The 14,775-nt window shown below is 28.2% G+C and overlaps 1 protein-coding gene across 1 annotated transcript; it reads left to right on the top strand.

Moving 5' to 3' along the window:
* The first annotated feature begins 3,480 nt into the window (after positions 1-3,480).
* On the top strand, positions 3,481-13,660 carry LOC145843815 (GPI inositol-deacylase-like). Its single transcript, XM_082951051.1, has 3 exons — positions 3,481-3,654; positions 7,696-7,845; positions 10,033-13,660. The coding sequence occupies exons 1-3, from the start codon at positions 3,505-3,507 to the stop codon at positions 12,871-12,873; spliced, it is 3,141 nt and encodes a 1,046-aa protein (XP_082807177.1). The 5' UTR covers positions 3,481-3,504; the 3' UTR covers positions 12,874-13,660.
* The last annotated feature ends 1,115 nt before the right edge of the window (positions 13,661-14,775 follow it).

Raw genomic sequence — 14,775 nt, 5'->3', positions numbered from 1 at the left:
TTAAACAACACTATTCGTCTAAATCTCAAAGCATTTACTACTTTAGAAAAAATATTTTAACTTTTTATAAAATTTTATGACTAGTTTTGTTTTGCGTTACTATTATGAAGTGTTTGTAAACTACTTTCCGAGTTTGAAGTAATAGTATTTTATACTAAAACGTAATAACCAAAACTCGCTATTAATCTATTTTTATAAATTTTTTTTTTAATTCATTTGTTTTCCATTATGCATTACTGTGTTTACAAATTTATTATGTTGCAGCATATAGTGTAGTATTCGCCAAGCATTCGATGTAATTATGATGTTTCGGAGAATTCTCCTACAATGAGTCAAAGTTAGTCTTTTTAAAAATGGTATGGGCGTCTTTCTTAAGGTCTGTAGTTTTGCAAATCAGTCTTTTATTTTTAATTTTTGACGTTTTCTGTTCAAAAATGATGTCACAAAAATAGTCATTTTTTGCCTAAAAAAAAGTTTCGGAGAATTATCACATAAAGAGTCAAAAATTAACTTTCTTTGCTGAGTCAGCAAAATAGTTTTTTTTATTAATCTTTTACATTCATACCCACCTTACCCAAGAATATTGAAAAATTATCAAAAAATAAGTTTTTAACAACTAAAAATAGAAAAGTTATGATAAAATCTTATTTATTTTGCTGACTCAGCAAATATTAGATGAGTTACCTTTAAATTACAACAAGCAAGATTGCAAGACTCACTAAAGACGAGTCCGATTGTAATTTAAAGGTAATTCCCCTAATATTTGCCAAGTCAGCAAAAAAAAAAAAAATTCTCAATTTTTCTATTTTTAGTTATTAAAAATTAATTTTTTTGATAAATTTTCAATATTTTGGGAAAGGTGTTTCTTTTTAATTTTATATAAATATACTTGTTTTAGTACTAAAAAATTAAAAAAAGCTTTCACAACCTATCGGTAATTAATTAGATAAGTTAGTTATAAATTAATGTTCAAAAATATACATTTAATCGTTTGCTTCCAAGAGTATTTATTTCCATTAAAAACCCAGTTGAAGTGTGTTGATTAGTTAACACACAGAAACATATGTTGGTACAATAAAGGAAGATAACTGTATAATTTGTTTTTATTTACTTCTTACATAATAATTTTTATTTTTTATCGTTTTCAGTGAACTACGAAAACAGAAAAACTATACTTCTTATTTTGATGTAGCATAAAAAACAATAATAAACAAAAATTTGTTTACAAAACAATTTGATTACTGAAAGTTTCGAAGCAAATTACACCACAATTTATTTAGTTTGTTGTACAAATCTTTCCAAACGCTATCAGTAAATAGCTGTCTTTTTACTTTATTTACAAAAACAAAATAACTTGTTTTAGTTAACTTTAAACTAAATGGATTAATTTTGTCAGTTTCTTATTAAGTATACTTTGAATTGTTAATAATAAGTTTGAATTTTACTACATGTTGTACTAGTGTTTTAAAACATTATTTTAAATTTGACAAATAAATATTTCATTCAGTTTAATGTTTTTTTATGTGCCGTATCTACATTTTTTAAACTCTTTGTACTTAAAGTTTATTTCATTGAATATAATTTATAAAATTTGTTAAAAATTATATAAACAACTAAAACTTTGACTAGTGTAACAAACAGAATTTAAATCTTTTTTGAAATTGTTATTTAAAATTATAAATTATTCAATTTAAAATACTTTACAAATTGATTTTATATTAGATTGCTTCAAAAGTTATATATATATATAATGTAATTAGGTTTAACAATTTAATTAAAAAATTTAAAAGTATTTTCAAAAATTAAAGAACTAAAAGAGGATGATAACACTTTTTTAAGAAAAAAAAATCATTTTTTAAATATAAACGTTTTTAAAACAATCAGAAACTAATTTACAAAATTACAAAACTTGATAAAGATTCTTATTTTTTTATCAGTTAATTCTGGTTGTGAGGAAATACACTAAAGAAATATTTAAAAATTATAACTACAGACCTTGGGAAAGACGCCCATACCGTTTTTAAAGACCAATTTTGACCATTATATAAGAATTCTTTGAAACTATTTTTTTATGGCAAAAAACGACTTTTTTTGTGACGTCATTTTTAAACAGAATACGTCAAAAATTAAAAATCAGAGACTGATTTGCAAAATTACAGACCTTGGGAAAGAAGCCCATATCATTTTTAAAAACTATCTTTGACTCTTTATATGAGGATTCTCCGAAGCAAAGTTTTTAGACAAAAATAGGATTTTTATTGTGATGTCATTTTTGAATAAAATTTTAAAAATCAAAGACTGATTTGCAAAACTACAGACCGTGGGAAAAAAAGCCCATACCATTTTTTAAGACTAACTTTGACTCTTTGAAGGAGAATTCTCCGAAACAAGTTTTTTAGGATATTGTATATAGATAAAAAAAAACTATTGTGAAGTAATTTAAGTTAAGTTAAAAATTATACACTTAAAAATAAAAAACTGTTTTCTGAAACTCCAGAGTCTGTAGTCCAGACCTTCTAGAACAAGAAGGTACTTTCTTTGGTATATACTTAACTTCTGTTTGATAAATTATCTTTTGAAAAAAACTTTGAATACTTGGCGAATACTGCACTAAATGCTGCAACGTAAATTTTTATAGTTATTGGTTAAGTTTTTTATAAAACTATAAGTTTTTAATTTTTAAAAAGTTAGGCTAGAGAGATTAGTAATTTGTAAAAAAATTGTCTGTTGTTTGGTTTTATATATGCAAATTAGCAAAAGTTTGTCAAATAAGACAGCTATCCTGAGTTTTATGATGACATTTAAAACTTTCTTAGTTGATTGTTACAACATGAAATCCCAATACTGTACATATTTTAATCAACTGTTTTTTGTATAAAAAATAAATAAATTTAAGAAAATTACATTTTTATTAAAAAAAAAATATTAATATTTGTATAAACTTCTTTTTTATATGTTTCAACCACTGTGTTTTGATTTGGAGCAGCAGCTCAATGACCAAAAGGTCTTTCTCCACACCAATCCATTGACCTTAGTAGTGAGCATTCACATTTTTCTTTCTTGCAATGTTCAACTCAAGAAAGAAAAATGTGAACGCTCACAACTAAGGTCAATGGATTGGTGTGGAGAAAGACCTTTCGGTTATCGAGCTGCACACCATTTACCTGTAACTGCTACTTTGAGCTAACTTGAAAACAATATTGAAAAATTAAAACAAAAAACTTAAAAAATAACTATATATACATCAATTTTTTTTTAGATCAAGGAGATCTTAATTGTGCAATGCAATTTTGAGAAGTACTAGTTTATACAGCCAATGTAACATTTAAGAATTAATAATTATGATCATTTTATATCCCTATAAAGTTTCAAATTTTAATATATTAGATTTAACTTTATTTAAAGTTATAAATGATTAATATAACTAGAGAAAAAAAATGTTGATTGATAACCAAACATATATACTTTTTTTAGACCAAAAAAAATTATTAAACAATTTCACAAATGGCAGAAAATGAAAGATCAAAGCAACAAATAGTAAAAAGACTGCTTCTATATACATTTCTTCTTTTAGGTTTCTATACAATACTTAACAAAAATGATGAAAACAAATGTGAAATGACTTATATGTTTCAGTATCCGCAATATTTGAAGGTATTTTTTTCTTTAAAAATATAAACTTTTATGCTTAATGTAGAAGTGTATATTTTTCTCAGTTACTTATTTGTTTTTCTATTTTATAATAAGTGCATTTTATTGCAATAAATTTACCTTTTTTTAATAATAACTTTGAAATTTATTTTTGTTGCAGAAACTATTTAATTTTTTTTTCTAGGGTTGCTACTTTCTAATAGACTACTTTAAACTTTAACCATTCAGGATAACTCAAGCTAGATTATATTTTGAAAAACTCAGGCTAACCCAAGCTAAATTAAACAAACTTAGGTTAGTTTTGATAATTCTATAAATCTCAGACTAGTGTTAATGGCTTTAAGGGCATAGGGGGGGGCTACATAACATAGGGGGGGGGGGCTACAAGATGCTTTTTACAGATTTTAAAAATTCAAAATAGTTTTTGAGATATAGTCGGTCAAAGTCGAAGGCAACAATAGGAACCTTATGGGAGGCGCAAACTAAAACAGCAAAAATAGACTATTTCACTAAAAATCTATCTCCTCCTACGTTTTTTGAGATAAATACCTCAAATTTTCAGGAAATGTTCCTTGGTATATTTAGAAAATTCTGTCTAAAAGAATTTTAAAAAAATTAAAAAATAAAAATTTTATATAAAAAATAAACAAAAAACAATTTTTTTTTAGTATTTTTGTTATAAAATTTTTATTTTTAAATTTTTTTAAATTCTGTTCCGACAGAATTTTCTCAATATTGCAAGGAACATTTCTTAAAAATTTGAGGTAGTTATCTCGAAAAATGTAGGAGGAGATAGATTTTTAGTGATTTCTAGTTATTTGCTGTTTTAGTTTGCGCCTCCCATAAGGTTCCTATTGTTGCCTCCAACTTTGACCGGCTATATCTCAAAAATTATTTTGAATTTTTAAAATCTATAAAAAGCATTTTTTAGCTTAGTAAAAACTATATAAAATAAGATAAAAAACCAAAAAAGGGTGTTTACCCTCCCCTATGCCCTTAACTTTTTTCTTAAAAATTTTTAGTTTTTTTAAATGGTATTGATATGGTGTTGTAGGTAATAGCTTGATTAACAATAATTTATTAGGTTTTAGCTTATGCTTTTTTTTTTCAATTTTCTTATAAATTCAGGTTAGCTCTTTGTTACTCTGACACATTTTTCTTCAAAGGGTGGGAACCCTGTTTAAAGTCCATATCCTATACCCTAAAATTCCCTGGATTTCTTGGATGATTGTAAACTTGAAATATGTTTTTTTTTTCATAATGCTAGACTAATTTTAAACTAAATCTACAATTGCTTATGATAAAATTTATTTGTTTTGTAATCAGTAATACTTATATTAAAAGTTATGAGTTTAAAAGCAAAATGTTTAGAAATCAAAACTAGAGTAAATATAGGGCGTTGGAGGGAAGGCACTATTTTATGATGATTGTATTATAATTATCTATAACCTAGCTAACAGTTCCTTTTTACCATTTCTTAATGTAAAAATTTGCTCTTGACCTATTAGGGGACAAAATTGATAAGTAAAACAACAGTTTATTGAACGACGATTAAATGATCCAAAAAACATTTGGTCCTTAGGACTTAGTACAAGAAAAAACCTTCTGGTTATCATGTTGTACACTACTTGGATACAGTTTAACGTCTTGTCAAGGACAAGTTTAATACGATCCTTATGGAAGTGACAAGTTAAAAAGGCAACAAAAGACTATTTTACAAAAATTTTTTATCTTCTCCTCAGTTTTTAAGCAAACCTTTGAAACTTTATGAGTACCGTCTTAACAATTGTATTATAGGATATAATAAAATTAATTGTAAATATATTTTTTTTTATTGATTTTTTTCTTCTTTTGGTCTTTTTTTTTTCAAATTGTACAATACAATTTTTTAGTAGTGTAAGGAACTCTTAAAAACATGAGGTCAGTAGCTTGAAAATGAAGAAGAAGATATAATTTTAGTTAACTTTTTAATTAAGGAGTAAATTGACATTAAAAAAGCTAACTTTTTTTAATCAGAAACGTTTTACTATATCTCAAAAAAATAGTTAAATTTTTTTGACTATAAAAACTAACTTATAGTTTATACTTAAGCTTTCTTTTGTTAATTTTTGTAAAAAAAATCCTTTACTTTCCCTCCCTTATGATTTTAAAGGTGTAGCAATTAATTTAATTTTTTTTTAAATTTGTTTGAAAGGGCTAAGCTTATCAATTACTTAAATTTGAGTAGAATATCACTAACAAACAATCTTTTTTTTAGTTTAATCTATTTTAGTACTTTTATAAGTTTTAGTTTGCTTTCATAACATATGAAGCAAATAATGGGTGAAACAAAAATTTCTTAGATGTAAAAAATGATTAAACATGTACTCTGGTTTTGTGAATAAATTCATTACTTTTGTTATAACAACAACAAAAAAAAATGATAAACTTATGTTTTTTTTTGAGATAATAGAGTAAACACCATTTTTATGAAATTTGATCTTATTTTATATAGTTTTTACTAAGCTACAAGATGCTTTTTACAGATTTTAAAAATTCAAAATGATTTTTGACATATAGCCGGTCAAAGATGGAGGCAACAATAAGATTCTAATGGGAGACACAAACTAAAACGGCAAATAACTAGAAATCACTAAAAATCTATCTTCTCTTATGATTTTTGAGATAACTACCTCAAATTTTCAGGAAATGTTCCTTGCAATCTTAGAAAATTCTGTCGTAACAAAATTTAAAAAAAATTAAAATTTTATAACAATTTTGTTTATTTTATTTTTTTTTTTTTTGATTTTAATTTTTATAAATTATTTTGGACAGAATTTTCTAAATATATCAAGGAACATTTCCTGTAGGTTTGAGGTATTTGTCTCAAAAAACGTAGGAGAAGATAGATTTTTAGTGAAATAGTCTATTTTGCCGTTTTAGTTTGCGCCTCCCATAAGGAACCTATTGTTGCCTCGGACTTTGACCTCAAAAATTATTTTGAATTTTTTAAATTTAAAAAAAGCATTTTGTAGCCTAGTAAAAACTATATAAAATAAGATCAATTTTCAAAAAAAAAGGTGTTTATCCCCCCTATGCCCTTAATGTACATTTTTTTCAATATAAGAAAAATAACTTAGGTTAGTTATTAAAATCTTAGTAGAATTTCTAAAATATAAAGAATAGTTATTAAAAAATAAAAAAGAAAATGACTTTTATTGAAATAGTCTTTTAATGCCTTAAAGATTAAACATTCTTTAAGGAACCTAATGAACTCACAAAATTTAATTGCTTATATCTATAACAATTTTTTGTTGACTTTTTTTTAGGAGTTGAAATGTCTACTAATATTCGAAATAAGATCAAATTAGAAAGAAATTATATCAAAAAACTTTCTTTCTTTTTTTTTATAAAATTTTTAATTTTTTTTTATTTAGTTCTGAATTTTTTTTCTAAATATTGCATGGAACACTTCTTGAAAGTTTGAAGTAATTATCTCTAAAAACATAAGATAAGATAGATTTTAAGTGATTTCTGGTTATTTGCTGTTTTAGTTTGCGCCTCCCATAAGGAACCTATTGTAGTCTATGACTTCAACCGGCTATATCTTAAAAATTATTTTGATTTTTTAAAATCTGTGAAAAGCAATTTGTAGCTTGGTTAAAACTCAATTAAATAAGACATAAATTGTAAAAAAGGTTATTTATCCCCTCTATGCCATTAATATAGTATGGTTTTGTAATTAAAAAGTTTTTGTATTTTAAACTGATCTATCCCACAATTAATTTTTCAAAATACAGTTAAAAATAAAATGGTTTAAGCCTATTCAAAACACATTATTTAGAATATTAAAATTACAATTTCTGAAAATTTAATTCATAACTTTTACAAAAAAAAATTATTTATGTTAAGATACTTTGTAAAAACTACAAACCTAATAAGATTACACTATATTTTTTTTGACTTTTTTGTATTAGATTACATTTCACTTTTCTTATTTATACTATAAGTAATATATTTAGTTTATGAACTTTGAATTTTTGTTATAATTTTTAAATTTTTCAGGTCCCTATTCATAAAGATCTCATAGAACAGTTTCCTAACTACAATTTGTATCTATATGGAGAAGGAAGTTACTATGAGAAAATGAAAAATCTAGATCTAAAGGGAATTCCTTTACTGTATATTCCAGGAAATGCTGGTAGCTATAAGCAAGTCAGTTTATTTTAATATTTTTTATCTAACTCATTCAGAGTTTCTGAAGAGCGTTCCTTTTCAATTTTAGTTAATTTTAAGGTTGTACAAAGCACAAAATTAAAATTTTTTTTTTTGTTTTAATGCTTTTTTTCAAGTTACAAAACTTTACATTCTTGTATTTCACTGTAGTTTATCCTTAAAACACTTTTTATTAAAATGATAACCCCTAGACTTTGTATAATTCACTTTTTTTTTTAATATTTCTTTTATTTTAAATACTTAAATGCATCTGTAAATGAACTTTATTATTGAAATTTTACTTGAATTTTCTAATTATTTATGTTCCCTAAAAGTTTTCAAAGCGTTAGGGTTCTAAAATATAAATACAGTATTTTATGTTCTTAGTTTATGGCACTACTGCTTTGAAAAACCTAGATTAACAAAAAATAAACATAGGAAAATCCTGATATTTAACTGTAAGTATCATAAAACACACAAAATTTTGCTTTTTTTGTGGCAGACCATTTTGAATAACATTTATAATTGTTTAAAATTTAAGCATTTATATTAAGTGATAAGATGTACTTAAAATAAGTTACAACACTGTACACACTTTGAGAAACAATATCTTAAGTTAAAAAACACAAACTTACTAGATAACTTTAATTGTTTATTAACATATTTATACTGCAGATATCAGCTCTTTTTTAGCAGTTAGTCATTAGTAAACTTGAAAAAACATATGATTTTATTTTCAAATTGTTACTTTTATTTAGAATTTTTTATTCAACAATTAAGTTATACGATTTTAATTTATTAGACCTATGATGTTCCAATGCTAATATGATGACACAGTTCTATTGAATTGTAAATTAGTACTATAAAAGATTGTCGTCATTATGTTCTACAAATCCTTTTTTAGATATTTAACTACTAACAGGGTTGCCAAAAAACTTGGAAACCTGGAAAAACCTGAAATCTTGACCAAAAATCTGGAATTTAAAACAATTTTTACATGTTAAGCAGAAAAGTTTTGATTTGACACAAACAATCTACCATATGGAAAAATTTGTTTGTCATCACCAAAAAATAATTTATTAAAAAACACATTTGAAGTAGCTTTACAGTATCTTTTCAGTGTTTTTATACTATTTAGCACAGTTTTTTACCTTAAACTTAACTTTAAACTAAAATAGACCCAAAAATGTGTACTTTTAAAACTGGAGAAAATTTGCAAAAACATTTGTCAACCCTGTACTAAGCATATTTCTAAATAGCATTCAAAACATTGATCCTTAATTTACAAGTTTAGATTTTTTGGTAATGTTTTTATTTTAAAGTTAAAAAAAAACTATTATTGTTGCTAATTAAAAAAGCTCATACTTATATATATGCAAGTAAAAATTTTCCAAGTGAGGAACATAATGTACGAATCAGTAAATATATTATTAAATTGATTATTATAAGGTTTATTAGTTTAATAGTAATTACTTTAGATTATTAAAATGTTCCAGTAGTTATTTGCAGTTTTGTTTTTGTGAATTTTTTATTAAGCACAATATTGTAGTTCTTTAAAAAAATTATCACTGTTACATCAATATTATTTGATTCTTTTTTTCTATCAAATTAGCTTTGAGTTTTTATAAATATAATATTATTAATAGTTTTTACCTTATTTTTGTTGAGTTGTATGTTCTTAACTTTTTCTACCAATTTTCAAATAAAATTCAAAGTACTGTACAACTTCATAAAATTAATGTTTAAAGTGTATTTAACAATATTTTAAAATGAATAGCACTAAAATCCATCATTTACAACATTGACAAAGTATAGAAAAATAATTTTTTAAACGAATTGTCATCACAAAAGAATTAACAAAAGTTACAATTTAGGTAATGTCACTACAGTCTGAAGACTTTTTAGTACTGAACATTATTGCTTTCATTTAGTTTATGACTTCAGATGAATTTATCATACATTTTTGCAGTACAAGTGTAACTTCTTGTCGGATACTAACTTGTGAAATTTTTTAAACCTTTTAGATGTAAAATTTCAATTAAATGATATGTAATGTTTTAGTTTCAAAATAAAAAAATCTTTGATGTTTCAGTTAATTATAGAAAAAATTTTTAATAGTTTTAGTGGTAATCGTATATGTCATTACGCATAACTTTTACAAATGCTAAACATTAATGATATTTCTAGGCAAGATCAATAGCTAGCATTCTTCTCAGAAAATCGCATTCAAGATCGGACGGAATCCACTTCAACGTTTTCACGGTCGACTCAAACGAAGAATTATCTGCGTTCGCCGGCGCCAAGCTATTCAAGCAAGAAAAGTTTGTCAACGCAGCGATTGAAAAGATAGAGTCTTTGTACAATGGAAAGAAAAGCGTTGTGCTCATCGGCCACTCGATGGGAGGCGTGATAGCGAGATCCATAGCGACCAAAAGAAGCCTCAACGTGCCGATCGTGATCACTTTAGCCAGCCCCCATCTCATGCCAGTGCTGGACATTGATGCAAAAATGCACAGCTACTATAACCAAATCGACTCGCTTGACAAGCACGTTCGTACGACTTTTGTTTCCATTGCAGGTGGCGATGGCCGCGACTCCCAAGTCACTTCTTCCCTGACCCGCTTCCCGGGCAATATGACGTCACAGAGGCACGTGGTTCAGGTGGAGGCCGCTTCCGTTCCGCGGGTCCACGCTGAAGCTGACCACCAGTGCATTGTTTGGTGCAAGCAGCTGCAGCTGGTGATCGCCCGCTTCCTCTACGCTTGCATTGATGATGAGAAAGTTGGTGTTGTTGAGAAACCTGAAACGCGAAACCAGATTGCCAATTTCTATTTCAATCACAACACCGGTTTCTCAAACGCAAAAGTTGAATCGAGCAAGGTTGCCTTAAAGCCGACTTACGCGTGGAAGGAGATCACCTCGGCTTGCTGGGCATCGAGGGATTTTAAGTCAAAGAAAAACAGTTCTGGAACTTATTTTACTTTCTCAATCAAAAAGTTTTTAAATCAAAATAAAAACGAGTTTGTTGCAAGAACTGTTTTGAGTAATAATGCGTGGATTATGGGTTGCAGCATTGATTCTAATGGACAATGTGTTTATGCAGATGATTTGAATACTAAAAAGGGCATTCTTGTAAACTTTTCTAAAGTTGATAATTATAATATAGTGCATCTGGACTTAGAAAAATTACAGCACGAATACACTCACATTGTAGTTCCAGTATCAAAATTTAGATTTAATTCAGACCTCGATGTAAATATTATTGAAAACAACGAAGTTCTTACTGATATAGAAACCCCGTACCTAATTTCATATTTTTACAATTTTATCAGTCCAAAAAACGTTCAACTTTCTGACTCGGGTAGTCAGTGTAAAAACAGGTTTTATTGGAAAGTTGCCTTCAGAAATTTTGAAACAATGACGCAAGTTTATTGGACTGCTTTAAGCTCCTTGAAACAAAGAAACTATTTCAGCCGCACTGAAATCGGATGGGACAAAGGCGCTGCAGTTTACACAAAAAGTAATGAGGATGTGAGTGAGAGTAGCAATGACATGATTGTTACGGTGAGGTCCAATCCGCCTCCGAATTCAGACAAATCTGTGTACGTGCATTATTACGCTGCAGGGAGGCCCGTAAAAAACGAAAAACTGAATCTTTCCTACAACTATTCAGGCGGGTTGTTCATTGCAAGGATTTTGCGTCACTTCGGTTCTTTCCTGGTTGTTTTCACGGTTACTTCTGCACTGTTTGTGTTGAGTTTTCAGTTTGACCAAGCGACTCAACGCAAGTCGCTGAGCAAAATCGAGCAAGCCCACTTTGTTTCTGCGGACCTGCTGAAAATTCAACCTTGGCTCCTGCTGCCCTATCATTTCTTGAGCAAGTTTCCTTCAATGCGCAACTTGTACAGTTTGACTAAGCTGCCTTTGCCTGAAGTTTTAACACTAGAAAGCTGCGGCATGTGGTCGATCCTCGTTCCCATCACCACTTTTTTCTTTAGCCTGGAAATTTTCAGGCTGTTCAATTTCCTTAACCTGTTAGTAATTCACCTGGTAAGGTTTACGCTGCTGCCCATAGTAGATTTGTCGTTGAGGATGTTTCGTGTTCCCTGCTTGGGCAAAGTTTCCTCTCTCACCCTTCACGTGACCGTGCTGGCTTGCCTGATCGGTTTTCACAGCTTCCTTGCGTTCGTCTACTGCTACGCCGTCGCGCTTGCTCGAGGCGCTCGCGCCAGAAACGAGATGGTAAAATTTTACCAACAGCCGACTGCAGTTGACGATCTGTCTGAAACAAAATCGCAAAGTGACGAGTCGGATGACAGTTCAAGCGAGGAGCTCAGTGGGGAAGGCGATGCAGTGAGTGACCAAGCAACTGAAGAAGACCTGGTCAAAGAACTTGAAAAAGAAGGTGATTTAGAAAAAGAACTGGAAAAAGGTGAAGAATCCGGCACAGAAGATGAGCAAGGCGACGAATCAAGTGCAGCATGTGACTTAACTGGAGAACGAAAAACAGAAGAAGAACCAACACAAGGCGAAAATCGTCTCATGGAAGGCGGTGACGCTACACCAGAAAACGTTGCAAACAGCGAATGCAACAAAGAACCGAGCTTAGACAACCTGCTGAAACTTAACAAGCCGCCGCCGTTCAAATTCGACGAGACGACGAAATCGGAAGATGTCTTCGCGTCCGCGCAATCCGTCATAAACATCCTGATGTGGCTCGTCATTTTGACCCTGCCTTCCTTCGTCGCGCACGCCAGAGACGACAGAATGACTTTTTACGAGTCAGTGAACGACGACGCAAACTTGCTGCCGGCGGTTTTGCTCGTCGTCGCCTTCGCCATGATGACGTTAAAGCCTGACGTCACAGAGCTGCCTCCAGACGCGGATGAGTATTGGCTGGGTCACGTGAGCAAGCTGGTCAAGTACTCGCCGGTGTTGATGGTGGTGTACTCGTGCGTGTCAATTTACCGCGTACCTTACTTCGTGCTTGTCATGCTGATTGCGCGTTACAGCGCACACTTTCTTTAGTTTTGCTTCGCATTGTGGCTGTTTAAAGTTTTTCTTTTTAGCTTTCCATGATAAGAAATGAATCTAGTATAATTGTGAATGTGTAGTATTTTGGTTTTGGATTGCTTTTTTTATAAGAACAATTTTCTTGCAGTTCTGTTTAGGTCTTTTAACATCCCACTTTTTGTTTTGGATTTTTGGCCATTTTTATTTTTTTACACAAGTTATACCACATTCGTTCTTATAACTTATTTTTCTGTTATTTAAATAGTCTTAGATTTTTGTTTTATATTGATAGTTTTTGTGATTTAAATTATCCTATATTTAACTACTTTTGTATCGTATGTTATAAGAAGTAATATTATATTACTTATATTAAAGTTTTAAAAAATTGTATAATTATTTTGCGGTATCAGAGATTATTACTTAACGATATTTGCTACTATTGTATTAAATTATTAGATTGTTGATAGACTAATAAAACTAATCCATACTTTTTTAAAGATCATAGACAATGCACCATTATATTTATATGCCTAGATGTTCTTCATTCAACTATAGTATGTCTAGCGAGTAAACATTGTGTTATTTTATCAGTACTTTCGAAGTAACTTTATTTACTTAATGTTGTAGTTGCAAACTTTGTAAAAAAAAATGCTATTTTTTATTTCAGTTTAAAATACATAACTTGTTCAGTAGGGATATTATTATCAGCAATAAAACTGTTTACATCAAAATTACTTTAGTTCTGTGATTATAACTTCTATTTAAGACGATAGTAATTTAATACGTTCTAAATTATTTTCTTCATCACGTTTTTTTTATAAAAAACTTTTTGTTTATAGTTGCAAATATGACTCACCTTTTTCGTACTGTTGTATAGTAAATAAAGTAGTTAATCACGATCTTTATGTTTTTTCAAAGTACAGATCTAGTTGTAATGTTATAAGCTATGTCTATTTAAACAAAACTCGAACTAAGTGAATGTTCCATTTTATAGTAACAAACTTTATGGCAGTGTTTCTTAAAATAGGTGTTATTGTCCCTTTTGGTGAAAAAAAAGTTAATCGGCAGTATTTAATAGATTAAGGTACAAAAACTTTTAAGAAAAATATTAATGCTATAAAACTTTTTTTTTGATTATAAGCTATAAACAGGTAAAGACAAACAATTAAACTATAGTATATACTGGAAACTATTTATTTTTATGCAAAAAATTCAGGTTTCTTTTTTTTAAATGTTAAGCAAAAAGTTAACAAACAAACAAAAGTCACTGGCTGTAAGTTATGTTACCACTTTGATATAACAGTTTACCTCTGATAAGTTACCACTTATAAAAAAAAAGTTTCCTTTTAAAGAGCTTTTACATTAATAGTAATAAAAAAATTTATAAGAAGTTTAGCTCATTAAAAATAGTTTTTTAAGTTGTATCTTAGTTTTTTTAACAATTGTCGCTTTGTATAGTGTATGTAATACTATCTAAATAAAATTAACAAAAAAAAACGAAAACTGTTGATCATTTTGATAAAATGTTAAACTTCTAAAGCCGTTATTTACTATACTGTTTAGAGCGATTTATGACATTTTTTAACAAGGACTTAAAACTGCATTTGTATACATATTCTCAGCTATGTAAGTGTAATGAAACAACATTTTAGGAAGAAAGTTGTAAAAAGTAACTAATAAAAAATCAAAGACACTACGAAACATAAAGTGTTGCAAATAAAGGCATAAACTATTGACTGTAAAATAAACTGAATGTTAAAAGCCGTTAAAACTGAAATGTATAAAACATATTTAACATAGTTTCAACTACTTCAAAAAATTATCTAATCGTTTTTGATAATAGATAAAGTGTTATATACTCCATTCGAAAATATTTCTTTTTTTTTAATTAAAATAACTCAGTTATTTATTCATATT

The sequence above is a fragment of the Thalia democratica genome, chromosome 9 (assembly GCF_965202585.1).
Source record: "Thalia democratica chromosome 9, ktThaDemo2.hap1.1, whole genome shotgun sequence".
NCBI classification, from domain to species: Eukaryota; Metazoa; Chordata; class Thaliacea; order Salpida; family Salpidae; genus Thalia; species Thalia democratica.
Note: the sequence above shows the minus strand (reverse complement) of the source record. Positions and strands in the feature narration are given on the sequence as shown.

Coding starts and splice junctions, on each gene's coding strand:
- LOC145843815 (XM_082951051.1), top strand. CDS start 3,505: ATGGCAGAAAATGAAAGATCAAAGCAACAAATAGTAAAAAGACTGCTT. Junction 3,655..7,695: donor AGTATCCGCAATATTTGAAG/GTATTTTTTTCT, acceptor TAAATTTTTCAG/GTCCCTATTCATAAAGATCT. Junction 7,846..10,032: donor ATGCTGGTAGCTATAAGCAA/GTCAGTTTATTT, acceptor TGATATTTCTAG/GCAAGATCAATAGCTAGCAT.